General features: G+C 35.8%; 2 protein-coding genes across 2 annotated transcripts; one reads left to right on the forward strand and one right to left on the reverse strand.

Annotated features, from left to right (window-relative positions):
• The first annotated feature begins 912 nt into the window (after positions 1-912).
• On the forward strand, positions 913-10,024 carry LOC141348473 (meprin A subunit alpha-like). Its single transcript, XM_073852769.1, has 14 exons — positions 913-1,001; positions 1,068-1,147; positions 1,236-1,289; positions 2,178-2,218; positions 2,345-2,420; positions 2,504-2,621; positions 2,708-2,883; positions 3,032-3,253; positions 3,379-3,525; positions 3,927-4,142; positions 7,001-7,447; positions 7,539-7,706; positions 9,018-9,204; positions 9,341-10,024. The coding sequence occupies exons 1-14, from the start codon at positions 913-915 to the stop codon at positions 9,489-9,491; spliced, it is 2,172 nt and encodes a 723-aa protein (XP_073708870.1). The 3' UTR covers positions 9,492-10,024.
• Positions 10,025-10,032: 8 nt separating this feature from the next.
• On the reverse strand, positions 10,033-13,327 carry LOC141283508 (adhesion G-protein coupled receptor F3-like). Its single transcript, XM_073816793.1, has 6 exons — positions 13,162-13,327; positions 10,982-12,298; positions 10,851-10,892; positions 10,737-10,769; positions 10,587-10,636; positions 10,033-10,170 (listed from the first exon to the last, which is right to left on the reverse strand). The coding sequence occupies exons 1-5, from the start codon at positions 13,207-13,209 to the stop codon at positions 10,598-10,600; spliced, it is 1,479 nt and encodes a 492-aa protein (XP_073672894.1). The 5' UTR covers positions 13,210-13,327; the 3' UTR covers positions 10,033-10,170; positions 10,587-10,597.
• Positions 13,328-13,497: the final 170 nt, after the last annotated feature.

Genomic DNA, 13,497 nt, shown 5'->3' on the forward strand with positions numbered 1-13,497 from the left:
TTCTCTGTGAAAGGTGTTTAAATGTGATAATATCTTAATCTTATCTGAAATCACCCTGATATGTTTCAGGGCTGAGGTTATATATACTCATCTCCATATCTTGGCCTGCAGTAAACCTCCGCTATTTTCACTTCAGGTTTGCACATCAAATATCAAAAAGTCAATTTACATATAAAGCTTTGTACACTACAAGTCAAAAGTTTTGGAACAGGAAGATTTTAAATAAAAAAAAGTCTCTTCTGCTCACCAAGCCTGCATTTATTTGATCCAAAGTACAGCAAAAACAAGACAATTTAGATTTTTTTTTTTACTATTTAAAATAACTGTTTTCTATTTGAATATATTTTAAAATATAATTTATTCCTGTGATTTCAAAGCTGCATTTTTAGCATCATTACTCCAGTCACATGATCCTTTAGGAGTCATTCTAATATTCTGAATTTCTGCTCCAAAAACATTTATCATTATTATTACATTGAAAACAGCTGAGTAGAATTTTTTCATTTACATTTTAAGCAAAATAAATGGTTTTCCTAATATATCAGTTTTTATTGTAGCCCATTAAATACATTGCTGCTAAAATATGGGCTTATTAAGTTTAAATTACATTTTATGTTTTGTTGCTCATCAAATGCAATGAGCGACTCTCTTTTGTACAAATATAACTATAATCATTCCAACCGATTCAACTCCTTATACTGCTGACATAAAGAAAGGTACAGATAAATAAGATAAAGAAGAGAGAGATAAAGGGTAAAGAAGAGCTGATACAAGCAGTATACGGACACTTCACTATACACATGACAGGCCACTAATTAACACCATCCACGTGTGTCACCTCACCTGGTAAATTGTCTGTGGTTTTAAGATCAAAGTACTACTTCAACTCTGACTTTATTCATATGTTTGTATATGTGCTCCAAACTCTGTTCTCGTCTCCAGGAGTTAACATGGACTCTGTGTGGAGAATCATTCCCTTCATGGTACTTCTCACATTTAAGGTATTTTCAAACATCATTATTATTGATTTTTTTTTAATGAAAAACACATTTTGAATTATGGTAAAGAAAACACAACCTATGTAAATATATTAATCTAATCTATAATCAATCTACCTTGCAGGCGCATGCTCTTCCAACTCAATATGGTACAATATTTTGGATGTTTTATTGATAAGTGTTATCTATAGTATTTAAAGTGACTCTTACAGATATTTATGCTTTATTAAATGTTAGGTGAGGATGCAGATGCAGGTGAATTACGGGAGGACATTCTTGAAATTAATTTGGGTTAGTAAAATGCCAGAAACTTTATTAAAATTCATATTATACAGTTGAAGTCAAAAGTTTACATACACATTGCAGAATCTTCAAAATGTTATTTTACCAAAGTAAGGGATCATACAAAATGCATGTTATTTTTTATTTAGCACTGACCTGAATAAGATGTTTCACATTAAAAATACATATATATACATATAGTCCACAAGAGAAAATAATAGTTGCATTTATGAAAAAATGACCCTGTTCAAAAGATTACATACACGATTCTTATTACTGTGTTGTTACCTGAATGATCCACAGTTTTTCCTGAACAGTTAAACTGCCTTGTGTCCTTCAGTTCCCACAAATTCTTGGGTTTTTCAGCATTTTTTGTGTATTTGAATTCTTTCCAGTAATGACTGTATGATTTTGAAAACCATCTTTTCACACTGAGGGCAACTGAGGGACTCATATGCAACTATTACAGAAGGTTCAAACACTCACTGATGCTCCAGAAGGAAATAGGATGCATTAAGAGCGAAGATTAGGGTAAATTTAACTTATATCGTCTTCTGAGGGAAACATGTTAGTACCTTCTGCAGCTTCTGAAGGGCGGTACTAAATGAAAAATATGATATTTAGGCAAAATAAGAAAATGTACACATTCTGTTCAAAAGTTTTCACCCCCAGCTCTTCATGCATAATTTTCTCTTATGTACTATATGTCAACGTCTTTTATGTGAAATGTCTTATTTAGGTCAGTACTAAATAAAAAAATAACATGCATTTTGTATGATGCCTCTTATTTCGTTAAATTAATTAACATTTAGCAGATTCTGAAAAGTGTATGTACACTTTTTACTTCAACTGTACATTGTATTTGTCAGTTCAATAAAATAAGTTTAATTTGTTCAGATTCCCAAAGAGATTTGTTTGAAGGAGATATTGCTGGAGATGTAAGTCTTTCCTTTTAAAACAAAAATCTATTGTTCAAATCTCTACTTCCCTTATTTTACTGTATTTACTATTCAATCTCATCATCACTATTTTGATCATTCCTCAAACAAAATCTTATCTCCCAGCCAAGAAGAAATGCCATATTAAATGAAAAAGCGAGATGGCAGTTTCCCATTCCATACATCCTCACAGATAGTTTGGGTAAGCTTATTTTCTATTAGAGCAAATGCTCACAAGAAACTAATTTTTAAGATGGGACAATTCATAAAGCTTCACTTGTTTAGATCTTAATGCAAAAGGAGTGATCCTTCAAGCATTTGAAATGTATCGTCTTAAGTCTTGTGTGGACTTTAAGCCCTATGAAGGAGAGAGCACCTACATTTCTTTCATAAAGCTGGATGGGTAAGTAAAATTCAACCTGTCTAATATGTGAAGAAAGTAGGAATATCCATAACATAAAATGTTAATATTATTTCTTATTGTTACAGATGTTGGTCATTTGTTGGAGATCTAAAGACAGGGCAAAACATCTCCATAGGGGACAGATGTGACACCAAGGCCATCGTAGAACATGAAATTCTGCACGCACTGGGTTTCTACCATGAGCAGTCTCGTTCAGACAGGGATGACTATGTACACATTTGGTGGGATCAGATCATTCCAGGTTATCTGCATGATATAATAACATCTCCTTTTATAATTTAGTTGCTTATTATTGCTCACGCAAATTTGTTTATTGCATTGCAAATTTATTGTGAAGGATGGAAAAAAAATGTAATGCCACTATTCTATTCTCACCCACATTTGTGCAGGAAAAGAGCACAATTTCAATAAGTATGAGGATGATTTCATAACCGACTTAAACACACCCTATGATTACGAGTCCATCATGCACTACAGGCCTCTGTCTTTCAACAAGGACCCTGATATTCCCACCATAACCACCACCATTCCTGCCTTTAATAACATAATAGGACAGCGCTTAGACTTCAGCGCTCTTGATCTGGAAAGACTGAATCGCATGTATGAATGCAGTAAGTTAGAAAATGCAACAACTACTTCTTACAAACATGAACATATTTTGTGCATGTCTGAAAAGCAAACAAAACATAGATATTTCATACCTGCAGAATTGCCATATCGACTTGGTTTCTTTCAGCTGCATCCATCACTCTCTTGGATCAATGTGCCTTTGAGCAGATCAACATTTGCGGAATGATTCAGTATGATGAGGATAATGCTGACTGGGTCCAGGCTTTGAGCTCTACAGATGGAAAAGACCACACACTTGGAGGACAATGCAGAGGTACAAATACATTTTGAGAATTTCAGTTGAAATGGTTTAAATTCAGTTTAAAGAATAAGGCAATGTCTGGGCTCAACATTAAGGGCTTTTTTTAAACATTGTATTATTTAATAAATATCACATTTTTGATGGAAAATACCTTACATGGTGTAAAATATAACAGATTTTTAAAAATAATTGTCCAGTCTAACCAACATTTCCAAGATACTTCAAATTACAATCCAAAACTATTACTATTACTATTATTATTGCCATTTAAATTCTCTTCTGAATTAGCAAAATATTGTTTTCTTAAATATTTAAATGCACAATGTGGCAACAATATTCAATATATTAAAGCTCCAACAGTTTTAATGCAGTTAAAATCCATTTGCATAACCAATATGATTAATTGTTATTAGATGCAGGCTATTATATGAAGTTTGACACCGCTAACAAAGCTGAGGGTTACAGTGCTTTGTTGGAGTCACGGATTCTTTACCCCAAGAGGAACCAGCAGTGCCTTCAGTTTTTCTACAAGATGAGTGGAGACCCTGGAGACCAGCTCATCATTTGGGTCAGAAAGGATGATGGGTCCAGAAATGTTCGCAAAGTCAGCAAAGTTCACACAATCACAGGTCAGTTAACGCGATATACTGCGCTCATTGTCTTCCGGTTTGTATTACCACAGCATGAATACTAGGGTGACCATACGTCCTCTTTTACCCGGACATGTCCTCCTTTTTGGCTATAAAATTATGTCCGGGGGGATTTTGTAAAATATCATAAAATGTCCGTTTTTTTTTTTTTTTTTACCTCATTTCACTGACCGTCGTTAATTAAACACTTTAAATGCAGCCACTACCCACCGGCATTATTCTGAGGTACCTGCAGGTATGAACTGGCCATCGGGAGCACCGGGACATTCCCAGTGGGCCGATCACCGAAGCGAGGGAGACCTCCCCCATATTAGGCGCTATTTTAAATTATAGCGCATTCAAAACCGCAAATAGCCGAAAAGTGTGAAGCGGTGGGATCAATCACCCGCACAGTGCTGACGAACGCGCGCTGCGCTTCTGCCACGATGTACAGTGATAAACAGTGTAAGTTGCTTGATCCATTCAGATAACACACAGAATTGTGTTATACAGTCATGTGATATGAGAACAGATGAAGCTGCTGTATACACCGAAGGAACTGCACCGGCTCTGAGCCTCACTTGGTTCTTGCTTCAGCATCTCATGTTGAACTGCATCATATCGCCGGGATGATAATCCTCCAGTGTAAAGTGAACGCGTTCTTCGAAGCAGATGCATTAGTATAGGCCAGTCACTTCATCCGCACAAACGCACCCAGATACGGAAGATAGCACCGTTCTTTTTATTGTAAGTAAACCCGTGGACACGATGTCCTGACAGGCTGGAGTTTGTGCAGCCTCCATAAACACAATAATTTAACATGACGATGATCAATTGAAATAAAAAATAACTACTGAAAACACACTAACTCACGACTGCTCCTACTGAATAGCAACAGAGCTAGGCGAACGACTCCCTCTCGTGACGTCATATGACGCGGTGTGGAAAAAAAAGTTGTTTTTGAGAGCGGTCAAGGAAACCGTCACTTTGTCTTCTAAATTTGTGCCCTTAGGTCTTGTAAAATATTTTCAAATAGTGCATTAACGGTTCGTATAGTATTTTCATTCACGAATATATGTTTATCTCGAATTTTTTTTTAACCTGCAATATGCACTTTAAAGGTTCTGTAAGTTCTGCTGGGCTGGCTGAAAACAGCCACGACACTGGATACTGCATGATGAAGTAAAGTGGAAAATGCCAATAAATAATTACTGTCAAAACAAAATTATTACAAATTTCATAGTTTATAATTACTATTTAATTTTAAAAACCATATAACTAATGTTTTCTTGTGACCACCGTCTTACTACTATTCTAATCAATAATTTCTTTTAATTTTTAGTTGTAATTCGTTTTAATTGGAGTAAAATGTTAATTCAATAAGAGCCTGATTAAAGAATTAAATATGGGTCTTATATAAATTAGGTGTTTACTATACATAATAAAGTTCTTAAAGGGACAGTTTACCCAAAAATAAAAATTGTCATCATTTACTCAACATCATGTAATTTCAATAATTTCAATCCTGTATGAACCTTTTTCTTCTGTGTAACAAAGGAAGATACTTTGAGAAATTCAAAACTTTTTTGTCTATAGAGTAGAAATCAAGGGTGACCAAATATGTTTGGTTTCATTATACAAAATATCTTTTGTGTTCCACAGAAGAAAGTAAGCCATACAGTTTTGGAACGACATGAGGGTGATGATTTTTATTAATGAATGTTTTTTTATTACATAATTTATTAGCAACAAATTTCCTACGTTGTCCTCTTTTTGGATTCTCAGAATATGGTCACCCTATGAATACAGATTTATAAATGAACCGCTCGTTTTGATATCTTCCCAGTCTTACATTTGTTATTACATCCGCTTTGAACATATTTAATAAAATAATAAAAAATAAAATTTTCGTTAGCTGGTTAATGCTAATTAGTTTTGGACTGGAATGTCAAAGAAATATAGGCTACTACAGCAAAAACAGAGGTTCAAAGACAATTGTAAAGATGGCTACGCTTGTTTCTCTTAAAATTTGTGGCAAAATATAACTTTAATTATCGCCCAGCTCTTCGTATAAAGTTGGAAATGTATGTCTGCATAAATACTACAGTACCTTTCTTAAAAAAAAAAAAAAACAAGGAAAAAAACAAACAAACAGACACCCTTACAAATTTGTAATGGTTTTACTGGTTATAATGGGACTGTAATAGACCATGTGGGTTTGTACTGGTAACTGGTTGCTCTCTATTAGCACCTTTTAAAACCACTAAATCCTAATGGAATATGTCCCAAAACACACTACAGAAAACTGTCTTAAATGGTTAAAAGTTGTAATGTAATGATGGTAATAGTATTTGTAGTGGAACCCATTAGAATGCATATGACGTCCATACCCTGTTGAAAAAAACAGAATATGCTGGTTAGGTAGGTTTTGATGCTAGGATGCTGGTTTTAGCGAGTCCTAAGTCAGTTTATGCTGGTCCTTAGCTGGTTTATGCTGGTCATGCGCTGGTCTTGAGCAGGAGAGACCAGCTTAGGACCAGCACATGACCAGCTAAGGACCAGTACCAACATAAACCAGCAAAGAACCAGCATAAACCAGCTATATGTTATCGTGCAAAACAAACTATTATCAATCCCCAGCTCTAATTTGCTGAAAGTGACTGTAAGGCATGACGATAATAGGGATTTTCTGTAAAGCTGCTTTTGAAAAATATCTACTGTCAAAGACACTATACAAACAAATTTGACTTATCTATTGACTGCTGACAAATGACTGAAATGTCTTTTCTGATATCACCAACACAATATAGACACTACTTATTATATATTGAATACTGTGTGTTTTTTTATTTCTTCAGGGGATGGGGACGAGTCATGGAAAATTGCACACGTCACTCTAAATGTTGAGGAAAAGTTCAGATACTTCTTCCAGGGTGTTGTTGGCTCCAACAAGACATCAGGAGCGATCTTTATAGATGACATTACTCTGACTGAAACATCATGCCCAAATGCAGTCTGGAGGATTCAGAACTTCACCAACCTCCTCAATACTATCCCACATGGTGAAAAAGTTCAGACTCACCGTTTTTACAGCTCTGAGGGTTATGCTTATGGAATTAATGTTTATCCAAACGGCAGGAAAAACTCATCCGAAGAGTATGTTGGGATCACATTTCACCTCTTTAGTGGTGAGAATGATGCAGTATTAGAATGGCCTGCAGAGAATCGTCAAGTTACTATAACGGTTATGGATCAAAATCCAGATACAACACTTCAAATGTCTAACAGCAGAAGCTTCACCACTGGTGCGTCTGTCTGTCTGTCTGTCTATCTATCTGTCATATTTCACTTTGATTTCTGAATGATTTAATAGAACCTGTTGAATCACTCACTTAGATGCTGACTCGCGGTGGAGTAAACCATCTACATTTGAAGAATGGGACGAAAGTTGCCCATGCTTCAGAGGTCCAGAGTTTGGCTGGGGCACATTTATCTCGCACGATCAGCTTCGCAGGAGGGACTTCCTCAAGAACGACGACCTGATTATTACCGTTAATTTTAATGGTGAGAAAATCTTAATATATTATGATTTTAATTTATATTGATTCTTAAATTCTTAAATCCCAAGAATCAATTAGTCTAGACTGTTTTCAGTTAATGAAGGGAAAATTGTATAAATTACAATAAGCTTTGTGCTTTGTTACTTTAGATGTGAAACAAAGTCTCAGATTTTAAATTCTGTCCATTTTGTTACAGTATTTAAACAATACAGTTTTGGCCCTGTTCAATGTGGAATGTCAGATTGTTGTAGTGAGAATCTGCAGCACAAAGTGCAGGTGAACTGATTATCTCATCCGCTTTAATACCAGTTAGAGCATGAAATAAATATGAATGAACATCAGAATGTATGTTAAATGGAAGAGTACAACTTACTGAAATACGTATCCTGTTTAATGTAATCACTTAATCATTTTGCAACCACAGAAAGAAGTCAGTATAATAGCTTGTAAACAATGTCACGTAATGTCACTTTTATGTCAGAAAAACATATTTGGTGACTATAAACTCGTCAGCTAGTTAGTCAGTTTTGCTAAATATATGCACCATATAACATATTCATAATTTTTACTGTTCTTCAATGTTTAATTTATGTAAAAAAAAAAAAATCTGTCAAGTTTTTATGACTGACACCATTTGAATGTTTATATTTCAAAAAAGTAGAAATATAATTATGTAATTATAACTTTATTATTGTCAAAACTTCATAGAATGTAATTTAAGTGTTTGTATAGAAATCATTTCATTTTAACCTTATGTAGGACCAACTATCTCTCATGTATATTTTGCATGCATTACACTCTTAAAAATAAAGGTGTTTCACAATGCCATAGAAGAACCCTTTTCGTCTAAATGGTTCCATAAAGAACCTTAAATATCTGAAGAACCTTTCTGTTTCACCAAAGTGGCGAAAGAAGGTTCTTCAGATTATAAAAAGGTAAGAAAAAGATGGTTCTTCAAAGAACCTTTGACTGAATGGTTCTTTGTGGAACCAAAATGGTTCTTCTATGGCATCGCTTGAAGAACCTTTCAAAGCACCTTTATTTTTAAGAGTGTAGTTGAATGTTTTTATTTCCTTGAGAAAACATGTGAAGACATGTGCTGTACCTGTATCTGATATATTTCCAAAACAATCAATATTGAATCAAATTAAATCTTGCGACCACAAAGGAATCATGAAATTTGTGTCAAAACCAGGCCTACTGAGTATAGTGCAAAACTGTTCCAACCATCCCCATAATTATTAGTGCTGTATATTTACAACTCTTGTAATGAACATATTTGCTAATTATGAAAAGTATGTTCTTTTACAACCAGATTTGGCACATCTTATAAAATCAGAAGTTCCAATAAAACCCAACCTCTCACGCAACCCCCAACCTGTAGAAGAAAGCTATGAAAGACCAAAAGTCCGGCAGCCACGAGCAATCAGTGAACCATGTCAGCCAAACCCCTGCCATAATGGAGGAGCATGTGTTGTGCATCAGGGGAAAGCAACTTGCAGGTTAGTGCACCTAAATCTGACTGTTATCTTAGCTGTTATCTCTTTTCTGAAGTGTCCCACTTGGGTTGCATGAGTTGCATCAGGGGTCATTCTACAAAATTAGTTGTTTATATATAAATTGCTTTTGTTTCTGCAGGTGCGCCTCTGGACAGGCTATTGTGTACACAGGAGACACCTGTGAGAAACAGCGCATTGATGGAGGAATTCTGGGAGTTCTGATCGGTGGTGCTGCAGGAACTATAGCTCTTACTGTCGGCATTATTGCTGTGGTCTACAGGCAGAACTAAACATATTTGACATCACTCTTTGATAAGCAAAGTATTTTATTGATGAACCATTTTACAATAAACATCTTTATTAACAATCTCATCTCTCTATTTTCCATATCCCTTTACAAGAAACAAGGAAATAGGTCTAACAAGAGAAAAAACAAAAACAACAAATTATGTGTCAAGCTCAAGAAGCACGCTTATTATGTGTTAAATTAACTTTGGTTCTTCAGATATTTTGTCAGAATTACTAAATAGTACATAGAAGTTGATGTCATAGTTCCTTATGTTTTGCAAAATAAAAGCAGAGCTAAAACTAGTCAGCTTACAACTAAGTTAGGTGACCACTTTTTACATTGCATGTAGAGTGACAGCGTTAAATAAAAGACAACAATCAAAGTAGAAAACTACAGATTATTGCTACATATATACAGCAGCACTTATATTGTTCTTTTAAAAACACAAACATGACCATCTATTATATTTTTTTGTATCTGTTTCTTATTGTTTGTTCCTAATTTTATGCAGTAAATAAAATTGACCACAGCCTATACTTTGTTCCAAAGATGTTAAGTCTTTTAAAGTACAAGAAGTACTTTTAGGTCTTCACCAAATAGTTGCGCCCCTTCTCCTATTTTTGTTGCTGCCATGGGTTAAGAGGTGGATCAATGTCCCGTAATTTGTTTACATGTTCCTTCTGCAATACAAATTGGAAACAAAATTTATTAAAGACATTTCTAAAAGGATTTTTGTTGGCTTCTGTAGAGCTGCTGTTGAATGGATGAACACTGACAGAATTGAATAAACAGTGACTGACCTGAGTTAAGTAATGACACTATTGTCTTCCGTAGAGCTGCTTGACAGCTAAATTGAATTTGTTTCATAATTGATGAACTTTTCATCATTGACATTGTTACTGAACTAAACTGAATCAACATTTAAACCAAACTGGTGTGAATAATGACATTGTTGCCTTATGTAAAACTGCTGTGTGTATTTATTACTGTGTATCAAGCACTATAAAAATAAATGTGGCTTGATTTGAATTTCCCTTACATAATCCCTCCTGGTTCTAAATCAAACAAGGAAATTGAGGCATATCCAAAGACTTACCTTGTGATCATTTATTTGGTGGATGTTGTTGCTCCTTCTTTTCCTGATTTCTGATAGAAGGAAATCAATTATATATTTTTAAACATGTTTTCAGCAAATTATTGCACTATTCTTTACAAATCAAGATTTGATGTGCTCCGCAGAACTTACCCCTAGAACTATTCTCAATATTTCATCTCGGACCTGAAGGGAAAAAAAGAAACATGTCAGTGTGCAGTGATACCAGCTATACAAAAAAGCTGTAATGTCAGTATCAGTACATACCCTTTTTTCTGCAAAACATCCTGTCAACAAGATGAAGAAGCCCTGGAAGGTATAGATGATATCAGATATAAATGATTAAATACATGTGCTATTTTAAGTATTATAATTTGCATGGAGAAACTAGTGAATACCTGCAGGGAGTTGACAATGGTGAATGCATAATGCACTACGTATGTAATAAACTGTGTAAAGTCGTCCATCAGAAACACAAAAAGCCCCAGAATCCATGTCCCACCAAAAACAGGCGTGAGAAAGATAATGACTTTGATGATGCTTTTCGCCGCATCTTTGTCACTCTTTTTGTTGGTCTCAGCTCCAGATGGCTTTAGAACGGTTGCAATGACCACCACCATGGAGAACAGGTTCACCAGCACGATGGTCCCGACTGGGAAGAGAAATGCGTGGATGGATCCCTGCATGGCTGACTGGTAGGTAAGCCAGCACGTTTTAGAGCTGTAGTACGGGATGTCGCTTGCTTGGTCGTAGTACACATAAGTGACAGCCACAGTTATTGTCGGACAAACGTAGCCAATGGTGAATCCGATGATCATGTACACCTTTTTCCCAAGGTGGCTGAAGACGAAAATGAGCTGGTGGACCAACATGACGCTCAGACACAGCATCCAAAAGAACATCGCAAGGAAGAAGTAATGCTTGGCCACCACCAAAACAAGACACAGGGTTTCATTTAGGATTGATGGGAAGGAGGAAGCCAAGAAGCTGACATCGGCCAAAAGCAGACACAGAGAGATGTTGAGGAGAGAAGTGTGCCGGAAGTGGGAGAGGCTGGATTTGACAACGGCGCTCCAGACCAAACACTCAATGATGATGTAGATGATAAGAGAGCATATGGAGACCCCCAGTCCGACGTACGTTAGCTGATCTAGAAAAGGCATGCTTACTGAATGCTTAGACATGAGCATGGAGAAGGAGGTGAGATGATTGCATTCGCAGTAGAGGAGGTTCCCGGGGCCTTTAACGAAATCGCAGCCCTCGTCTGACCATCTTTGCTCTGTGACGTTCCAGAACACGCAGGTCAATGAAGCACTTCCGGCGTCTTCATTTGGAAAAGCCAGTCTGATGTTCACTGACGACTGAGTGTTGTTCTCAACTGTGCTGGATACGACTATGCTCGGAAAGATAGCATCCTCGTAGCCCAGATTTGGCATGCGGTTGGCCAAGTACTGTAATCCTACGGTCTTTACCATATCTGCTGTTGCATTCAGCTCAACGTCCACGTTGAAAACGGTTCTGTTGCAAGAGCTGCCGCTTCGGCAGATCTGAAGCTGAATGTTTGTGGAGTTGTAGCCCTCGCTGGCGTTTATTCGGATGCTCTTCACGAGGCCTTCTACGGATGACAGATATTGTGAGGCCAGTGCACCGCTCTCTTCCTCATCTCCCACTTCCCAGCTTACGTTCAACATGCTGCTGGCTGAGTCGATGAAATCCTTGAAGAGAACAGATTTTTTACTGTAACTGCAAATATGTCAGGTACACTACCAGTAAAACGTTTTTGATTTTTAATGTTTCTTAAAAATTGCTCACCAAGCCTACATTTATTTACTTCAAAGTACAGCAAAAACAGTAAAATGTTGTAATATTTTTTTACTATTTAAAATAACTGTTTTCTGTTATGAATATATATTTTAAATGTAACCTATTCCTGTGATCAAAACTAAATTTTCAGCATCATTACTCCAGTCTTTAGTGTCACATGATCCTTCAGAAATCATTCTAATATGCAGAACTGCTGTATCAATATGTAAAACAGTTGAGTACATTTTTTCAGGATTCTTTGATGAATTGAAAGACCCAAAGAAATTACCTCAAATATATATTTATCTGAAATAAAAAAGCTTTTGTAACATTATACACTATACCATTCAAAAGCTTGGAGTCAGTATATATATAACCTGAAAAAAATCTACTCAGCTATTTTCAACATAACTGTTTTTTCACCAGGGTAATCAGAATATTAAAACGATTTCTGAAGGATCATGTGACGGGAGTAATGATGAAAAAAAGTTGGCTTTGAAATCACAAGAATAAATTACATTTTAAAACATTTTTAAATAGAAAAGTTATTTTAAATAGTACGAATATTTCAAAATGTTACTGTTTTTGCTGGATCAAATAAATGCAGGCTTTGTGAGCAGAAGAGACTTCTTCAAAAACTTTAAAAATCTTACTGTTCAAAAACTTTTGACTGTATATGACCATTTTGATAAGGTTAGAATCTGAGTTGCATTTCAGATGAAACATATAATAATTGTGAGCTGTCAGAAGTGAGTGAAATGGTTGAAATGCTTACTGCAAGAAGGTTCTCGCCTAATGGCATGTTTGCTGAGGCCTTGTTCATAGTTTCGAAAACAGTAACTGCAGTCTTGACATCGCCAAAACTGTTCTCACTCTCTTCAGATGTGTTGTTTTTCAAGCTCTGAAAGATATACTGAGCGCCCTCTGGTGTTGCTCCGAGGCCTTTTTCAAAATCCTAGAGTGAGATAAAAATGAGACATTTCCACGGTAAACACACAGTAAAGTTTTCAAGTGACTCAGCATTAGTCACCTCTTCTAGATTTGCATACCTTTGCTTGCAAAGCTACATTATTCAGGACAGCTTTAACGCACAGAGAGACTTCTTCCCCCC

This window comes from Garra rufa, chromosome 13 (genome assembly GCF_049309525.1).
Source record: "Garra rufa chromosome 13, GarRuf1.0, whole genome shotgun sequence".
NCBI classification, from domain to species: Eukaryota; Metazoa; Chordata; class Actinopteri; order Cypriniformes; family Cyprinidae; genus Garra; species Garra rufa.

Coding starts and splice junctions, on each gene's coding strand:
- LOC141348473 (XM_073852769.1), top strand. CDS start 913: ATGTGCTCCAAACTCTGTTCTCGTCTCCAGGAGTTAACATGGACTCTG. Junction 2,622..2,707: donor TCTTTCATAAAGCTGGATGG/GTAAGTAAAATT, acceptor TTATTGTTACAG/ATGTTGGTCATTTGTTGGAG. Junction 3,254..3,378: donor GAATCGCATGTATGAATGCA/GTAAGTTAGAAA, acceptor GGTTTCTTTCAG/CTGCATCCATCACTCTCTTG.
- LOC141283508 (XM_073816793.1), bottom strand. CDS start 13,209: ATGAACAAGGCCTCAGCAAACATGCCATTAGGCGAGAACCTTCTTGCA. Junction 12,299..13,161: donor TAGGCGAGAACCTTCTTGCA/GTAAGCATTTCA, acceptor GTTCTCTTCAAG/GATTTCATCGACTCAGCCAG. Junction 10,893..10,981: donor CCATTGTCAACTCCCTGCAG/GTATTCACTAGT, acceptor TATACCTTCCAG/GGCTTCTTCATCTTGTTGAC.